The sequence below is a fragment of the Arachis hypogaea genome, chromosome 15 (assembly GCF_003086295.3).
Source record: "Arachis hypogaea cultivar Tifrunner chromosome 15, arahy.Tifrunner.gnm2.J5K5, whole genome shotgun sequence".
Lineage (NCBI taxonomy): Eukaryota > Viridiplantae > Streptophyta > Magnoliopsida > Fabales > Fabaceae > Arachis > Arachis hypogaea.
Window position 1 is genome coordinate 27469969 of NC_092050.1, and position 8259 is coordinate 27478227.

An 8259-nucleotide genomic window follows, 5' to 3' on the forward strand; every position below is an offset into this window, starting at 1 on the left:
AAAGGAAAAAAAAAAAGTATAAGAATCTAATTGCAAATTTGGTAAAACTATAGGGAATTAATAGAGTAATTCAACCTTAAAAAACTAATGTATCTTGACACAAACAAATGAGAGAAATAAATAACCCACCAGCACCAGGCAAAAATGATGCCTATCAAATTGTGGAAGGAGGACAAAGACATGCCCTGTGGGTTTGGAACTTGTTCACAAGTCCACATTAAATTGTTTTGTACATTCTTCTAAATGATCATTCTACACACATTGTCACATTCCAAAAACATCAATGCTTTGCACACCCTTATTAATTTGTCATTCTCCATTTCTCTATCAATAGATAGTGCTTTTTCCATCATGGAAGAACATAGCCCCAACAAAGTATAGAAGAGTAAACCAACCACTCCCTAATTCATTAAAATTTCTCTTTACCAAATACAAAAGAATCCCTTATTTGTTCTTTGTTCTTTCTACCAACAACAAAATTGATCCTTCCCAATTCAATATCTAACATTCAAGTGATAAATACAATAACATATTAAAAAATTTAAAATAATAAAAAAACACTACTAAAATTAACAAGATACGGGAAAAAAATTACTCTGTTTCATAATAACAATCAACCTAGATAAAGCAGTACATTGAAAGTTCAATGTATAATTTTATCCAAATTAATGTTATTTTGAAGCAGAGGAAGTACCTCGGCTTTCATTCACTCCACGCGCACGGTCGTTCGCTCCCACTTCTTCATCATCTCGAGAAAGATCTCATTCCATGTATCTATAGGCCCCGGCAAGCACCAATGAACACAATCATTTTGAACTCGCTCTTGAACCCCATTAGCAAATGGAAAAGGGTACATGTAAGGACCAGGGTGTCCATCAGGTCTCAACAATGCTAATCTTGTCACATCCAATGCCTCCAACCTAAATCCTCCAAACTCTTTCCCTCTTTCCTTAGCATCTTCCACTTCTTCAATCTCAATCTTCCTCACATCGGCATCCATCCCTTCAAGCTCTTTCTCCCTGTTCCTAAATGGCTTAGTCTTCGGACAAGCCCCGGCCTTATCCCACTCACCCTCGAAATGTGCCGGCGAAAAAGTTGTCACAATCACATCAATCCCATTATTATTTTCCCTACCACCACCTCTCCTCTCAATTATGCTACTAAGTGTAGTCCTCAAAGCCTTCCTCAATACATCATAGAACCCAATTTCAGTGTGATTAAGACCGGGACAATAATGGCATCCGAGAACTGAATCGCCCTCGTAATAAACAGCTGGATGCAAGAACCAATGACCGATCGAAAGCACCATCAAGTCGATTCGGTCCATATCCTTACCCCACCTCTCATCAACACGGTCCAAATGCAACACATTATGATTAGGCCCTGAACTAGATTTCTCAACACCATGAACAAGAAAAGGTGACCAATACACAGACACACTTGCATTGTGGGAAACAAAATGCCATTTCCGGAATTTATTATCCTCTCCATTGCGGTATACAAGGTTAGGTTCCGAAACAGTAGATAACATGCAAAGAAGGGACTCTAACTGGTTCCTAGCCATTGAATCACCAACAAAAGCTATGTGCTTGTTTCTAACAAGTTGGAGAAAAGCATTAGGATCAAACCTTGGAAGATTGCATTGGCTTGGCTTCCATCTCCAATGAAGGTACCCTGAGTCAGGTCTTCCATGTTTGATGCAATTCTGGCCTTCTTTAATGGTGCTGCATGTGCTTCCATTGTACAAAGGGCCTCTCAAATCACGGACCCATTCTCCATTGAAGTAGTCGCATGATGTTTCATCATCACCACCTTTTTCCTTTTCTGCAATCAAGAACAAAACTTTACATATACCAAGATGCCAAAATTACTAGAATCTAAGAACAAAGAAAAGTACTCTTTGGAGGAACGACTTCTTGACCCAAAACCTTAAACCAATGACTCTACTGGGTACTTTGAACTAAATATCTTTCTTAAACTCGTACAATCACATTTGAAAATTAAACCCGGACAAAAATTAACTAGAAATAGCATAATTTAAGGAAAGATGAAATTTTGCATACAGGTGTATGTACCTGAAGTTGATGAAGGTGAAGAAAGAGGAGGAGGGGTTGAAGAAGAAAGAGAAGAGTGGGTAGCTATGGTGATGGGGGTTGATGAATGGGGAAGTTCAGTTTCTGGGGAAGGAGGAAGGGGTAAAGGGTAGAAGTACAAGCGAAGTAGAGCTAATGGAAGCAAAGCATAGAGTGTCCATGGAAGAAGCTTCTTGGTGATTACAAACAAGGATTGTTCTTTGAATAATGGGATTGTACTTCCCATTTCTTTCTTTAAACTCCCTTTCTTTCTTTCTTTCTTGCTTTGGTCCCTTGTTTTTGTGTGTGTGTCTCTCTCTCTCTCTCTTCTTCCTTGTGTTCCTTCTTTCTTAGCTACACAGATTAGTAACGAGGAAAAGAATGATGTGTTTTTGTTTTGTTTTGTTTTGTTTGGTTTCTTTCAAGGAAAAAGGTGGAGGAAGAGATAGAGATATAGAACTAGAAGAAGAGTCAGAAAAGCAGGTTGGTTTGGTTTTTCTGTGCATTAATCATGTTTTCCTTTATGTCTAATTAAATTTTCATAATTTCTGAAGCATTGGGATTTTTAATGATATTCCAACTTTGTCCTCAACCTTACTTCTTAATTCATAATGAATGTTAAGAGAGAAAAGGACAGAAAGAAAAGTTGATTTTCTTTTTGGTTACAGTTGTAAAGCATGCTAGTTGATATAAGTCACGTCTACGAAATTAAGACCATTGGATTATATATCAGAATCAGAAATTATATCCATTAGTAAAGAAAGAAAAATAGGAAAGTTTCTATTGTAATTATTGGTGTAACTGTAATCATTTAATTTTGTTTTCAATAGAACGACTTTTCCTTTTAGTTTTTACCCCTTCTCTAGGATGCCTTCTATGCTGCTTTTTTTTTTTTTTCGCTTTTGCAAAGTTTTATGTCTTGTTCGGTTGTTCCGTACGAGAATGAAAGCTCATTAATCTTCACGTTTGTTTAATTATGATCAAACAAATGATTTAGCTATTTTGTATTTTAAATAAATATTTTAAAAATATACTAAAAAACTTTTAAGTTTTTTTATGTATTTAATTCATTGAAATATAAAAAATTTATTTTCTTAATTATTTTTATAAAATATTTTTTGTAATATCCTTAAAATATTTTTTAAGACACATGTTATTATGTTAATAAGACTTTAGAATTAAATAGTAATAAGAACTCTATAATAGTAGTTTCATTTGCGAGGGTATAATAGTCTTTAGAGTGAAACCCTATTTAAAAACTTTAACACATGCTTTCAACTTTCATGGGCAAAATCTAATACGAGTACTGAGATCGATGTCAAATTGTAAAAGTAAAAATAAAAAAATAATATGACGAGCGTATGATACATTTTTTTGTTCGTAAGTGAATGTGGCCATATGAACCAGTTTTATTCAATTAATTTGTTTATTGGATACGTTGAATCTCTAGATCATGCATAGCTGGGACAGCACACTTGTTAATGCTGCCATGCCTGACCAAAAAAAAATAAAAAAGATGCTGCCATATATTATAATCATTTTATTTATTATTTTCATTATTGAGAGCTATCAAAGGGGCGTTAAACGTAATCGGGATTTTGCTAAATAAAGTGATGCAATGCGCAGTAATTAAAGGAGTGACAACTTAACAAGTATCACACTAAATTGATCAAAATTTCAGATCAATTTCAGATAAATTAAAGCCTTATAAAAACTCTCTCTCTAAATTGAATAGCTAGTATTATTTTAGGTGTGATTAATTTTCCTAAATATTTATAAAATATAAATACTATTAGAAGAGGTAAAATAATAAAGGCTCATAATTAGATACTTATTTAAGAGAACGTGTTATTTTATTTTTATTTTTTTTTAAAAAATTTATATATCTAATGATTTTAGTTGAGGATGAAATTAGATAAAATATTAAAAGAAACTAAAAATATTTATATAATAAAATAATATTAAAATAAAATTTTAAAAAAATTAAACTAAAAATTATCTATAATTTACATATAAAAAATTAAAATTAAGGCGATGCTTCGCTTTCTCTCCGTGTAGCTCTGCCCATGATTTTAGTGTATATCTAATTATATTAGTGTATATATATATATATGGGGATATTAATCAAAATTGAATTTCATATGATTATGACATGCATGGTCTTAGATAGGAACTGTTGCTACTAGCTATTTGGTAGTGCTAACGTGCTCAATCATTTTGGACACGACCATTTCTCACCCCAACAACTTTGTCTCCATTTTTTTATAAGCATTTAATAAATAAATATGTTCAATCATATTGTTGGCCTTTCTTTAATATATTAAGCAATGCTATGATGTCTGTGTATCCAGTAATAATATTACAATACTTCATTCAGATCCAAATCCAATCTACGTTCTACCAATGTTTCAAACCTAATAGCTTTCACCAAATTATATTCACATTCACCAATGCTTTAATTTACGCTAGCTCCGCTGACACCATTTATTCGGCCACTGCTTTTCTTTTAGGTAGTGTTTGAAAGCAGGTATTCAATTGAGATTAAGAAATTAAAATTTAATATTATATTTAAAATTAAAGACTGAATTTAAAATTTTTATTTTGTAATATAAAATTTTAATTTTTTTAGTATTTTCAAAAAATAAAAAAATTAATTTTTTTAAAAATAAAAACTGTTTTTGTTTGATTTTTAGTAGAGGTATAGCTCGTCTTCTGTCGAGTATCAGAGAGTTTTTCTAGCGAAAGGGCCTTCGTCAGCTCTACAAAGAAGCGAAAAAGTCGGTATCTGCAAAAGGTACTCCAATGTTCAAGTAAGTGTAATGTATAATAAGTTCTTTTTCTTAGATTGTAATCCGGATATGAATTTCTTACCATTCCCCTTTTATTAAGAGGTTCGGATCGACCGTTATGATTCCGAGTAATTATATTTGGATTGAAGAGTAACGTCATACCTGTCGTTATTGATCGACATTCAATTGAAAGTCAGTAACGTTTGTGGACGAGTTATGATCACGATGGCCGAGTTATAACCTTGTAACCGACGTGTAACGGTCATATCACATCCCCAAACTTAACGTGGTGGCATTTAGATGAAACAGGTTAAGCTTTTTGTTGTTTTTTTTTTAAAAAAAAAACTGAGTTATAGCTCGGCCTTTTGTCCGAGGTTAGGAGCCCTCAGGTCAACCTGTTTTAACAAAAAGTTGAAAAGTCAATAGATGTTATATGTTTTTTGAAAAAGGAAATAAATGAAGTGTTGCTTCATTAATACTCAGGTGTGAGTTCCTAGGTGGGTTAGTGACCGTTGATTAGTATTTTGAGATAACGGTCCAGATGCTTTGTTTTGAAATTGTAACAAAATAGTGGGGTTATTAAATATTTTAGAAACTTGGAAGTCTTCAATTAAACTTCTGGTGGTTTATTGAAAGTGTAGAATCGAAGAGACAGTGATGAGTAAAAGAGGTTAGTTTTCATTTCATCCCTGTGTGGCTTTCTGTTTCGCTTTTGTATTTGCTCTTTGTAACAATGGGAGACAAGAAGGGAAAGAATATTGCAAAGGTCCCAGATAATGATTCATATGAGTGGGTTAATGAGGATATCAAAATGAGTGGCTCCTTGTTTATTGATCAGTCCAGTGTTGGTGAGATTAATTTGTCTAATATAGTGAGGATTGGTTGTCGTATGGAGTTGTTGCCATGCATGAAGTCTGAACGGGTGTTTCATAGAAGAAAAGACTTTGAGTATTTTTTTATGTATAGCTGTGTCCTTGAAGAGCTGCGTGTGAAGTTTTCTTTTACAGGCTTTGAGTGTAGTGTTCTGAAGCAACTTAATTGTACCCCTTCTCAGCTCCATCTGAAATGGGTGGGCATTCTTAAGGAGTTTTAAAATATTAATGAAGTATTTAGAGATTGAACTAACATTGGAGTTGTTCTTTTCTCTGTTTCAAGCGAAGGCAGTTTGGAAGGGAGTATGGGTGAATTTAATTAGCTCACCTGGGTTTGGGGTTTTTAAACTTTATAAGTCTTCCTTTAAGAACTTTAAAAAATTATTCCTCAAGGTAAAGGCTGTTGAGAAAGATTTTCCCTTCTATATGGATGAGTATTTTGGTGAGAAATTTTTCATATATTGGTGTTGTCAACCACAACAGATTTTAGACCCCGAATACATATTTTCTCAGGATGAGTGTATAATAGCATTCTGGTTGAATTGGTTAACAGGGGAGATTTGATATCTATATACGAATTGCTTTCATGGGAGGAAGATAGGACATCTATGATTAATTATCTTGGTGAGGGTTTGTCTTCCTATTGTTACTGGCCAATGGTTATTTATTTTTGATTAATGTCTGTTTTTTGTTTGCAGGCGGTAAATACCCTGGTGTGTCAGCCTCAAATCTAAGGGCTCAGTTGAAAACCAAAAATTTATATAAGGAAGGATCATCTTCAAATCCAACAAAGGTTGACGGTGGGGGAGAAGTAGATCAACCCATGCCAGTAAAGAAGAATTTTGTATTTAAGAAGAGAAAAATTGAGGATGTTAATCTTGATAGCGATGTCGGGGAGAAGAATGAGGGAATTCCTCTGGAGGAACTCTCAAGTTTTGTGAAAAACCAAGAAAAACTGCATGGATTTCTCGTGGATGATAACAGTTCTTCCCTTTGGGATAAGAAATTTCCATTTATGGTAGTGGCCGATGAGGTGCTTCAGTCTGCTTCCGACCAAGCTCTTGTGGAGGAGGTTGGGGATGTGGCTGTTAATCAGTATTTATAGGTATAATGTAGTGTGTGTTGTAAGAACTGCGACTAATTAACCGCCTAATTAGATAATTAAATTGCCCAAAATAGGATTCGACAATTTAGAATGAGAATTGGAGGATTTAAATATGATTTTTGGACTCGATGGATTTTTCTGAGTCAGAAAATGTATTTTCTACGAAAAATCGAGAAAAACTGCGAACCAATAGTCGAACCGGTTGAACCGATTCAAGTCTGCCCGGTACCACGCGAGAAAAAGTGAAAATAGTCAAAAACCTTAGAAAAATAATAGAAGTAAAAAACCGGAAGGTTTAGCCCGAAGTTGGGGCAAACGGGCTAAAAATGCTAACGGGTTGGATCGGGCCCAAGTTGGGGCCAAGCCCAACATATATAAGGGTTCATTTAATGAACCCATTCAGTAACAACACACAAAAACACCACCACCAGCTGATAAGAGAAGAAGAAGGGGAGACTCCATTGACACTATTCATTGTCAACTTCACAAGCTCATATCTTGAGCTATAGAGCTCCGATCGCTGCACTGTTTGTGGCTACGCATTCCTTGCGTAGAGCTCTACAAAACTCACCCAAGAAACTGGTAAGAAAAGCTCGAATCCTTCTCAGTTCTTCTCTTCAAAATTTCGAGTTTTAGAATTTTTGGTTAAGTGAGATTTTGTGATTTTGGGTGTTTAGGTTCACTCTAATCCTTGCTTAGCATTGGGTTTTGGCTACCAAAACTATTGGACAAGGTAAGAGGCATTAAACCCTTGTGAAATTTTATTTATGATGAGCCCTAGGTTGATTTGTGATGATTTATGTATATACAGCTTAATCATTGTGAGTTTGGAAGCTTTTGGAACTTGTTGATGCTTGTTGGAGTAGAATTGGAGGCTTGTTTGTGAATTGAAAGCATAGATTATGCTCAATTTGGGTTAAGGACGTATTGGGAATCGGCTAAGGTATGGTTTCGGTTTCCTCTATGTAGTATATAATATTCATGGACACTTAGGTTAGTGACCCATAGGATAGGTTTGAAATTAAATGGTTGTTGAGTCGTTGAATAATGATGTATGATGATTTATGATGGGTAATGAATTTGAGTAATTGTGATGATTGAGGGTAATATGACGATGATGAATGATTATGTGGATTGAAAAGTGAATGGTAATGATATATGTGATGTTGAGATTTAATGAAATGGTAATGTGGTTGGAAAATGTGAATGAGGATTAATTATAATGTGATACATTTGATGTTGAGGTTGAGAATGATGAAATGTAAAGGAAAAAGTAGTAAGAATGGTACAATATGTTATAAAGTATAGATTTTGATGAGAAATGGAGTTTGGAATGGTTTTATTTGGTTTTGGTTAGTTTGAGTTATGAAAATGAGAAAATTGGTGAATTGTGAACTTTTGGTAAAAATTGGTTTTTTGTG

General features: G+C 34.1%; 1 protein-coding gene across 1 annotated transcript; it reads right to left on the reverse strand.

Moving 5' to 3' along the window:
- Positions 1-269: 269 nt before the first annotated feature.
- LOC112750054 (xyloglucan O-acetyltransferase 1) lies at positions 270-2650 on the reverse strand. The gene is made up of 2 exons (XM_025798570.3): positions 2076-2650; positions 270-1824 (listed from the first exon to the last, which is right to left on the reverse strand). The coding sequence occupies exons 1-2, from the start codon at positions 2317-2319 to the stop codon at positions 707-709; spliced, it is 1362 nt and encodes a 453-aa protein (XP_025654355.1). The 5' UTR covers positions 2320-2650; the 3' UTR covers positions 270-706.
- Positions 2651-8259: the final 5609 nt, after the last annotated feature.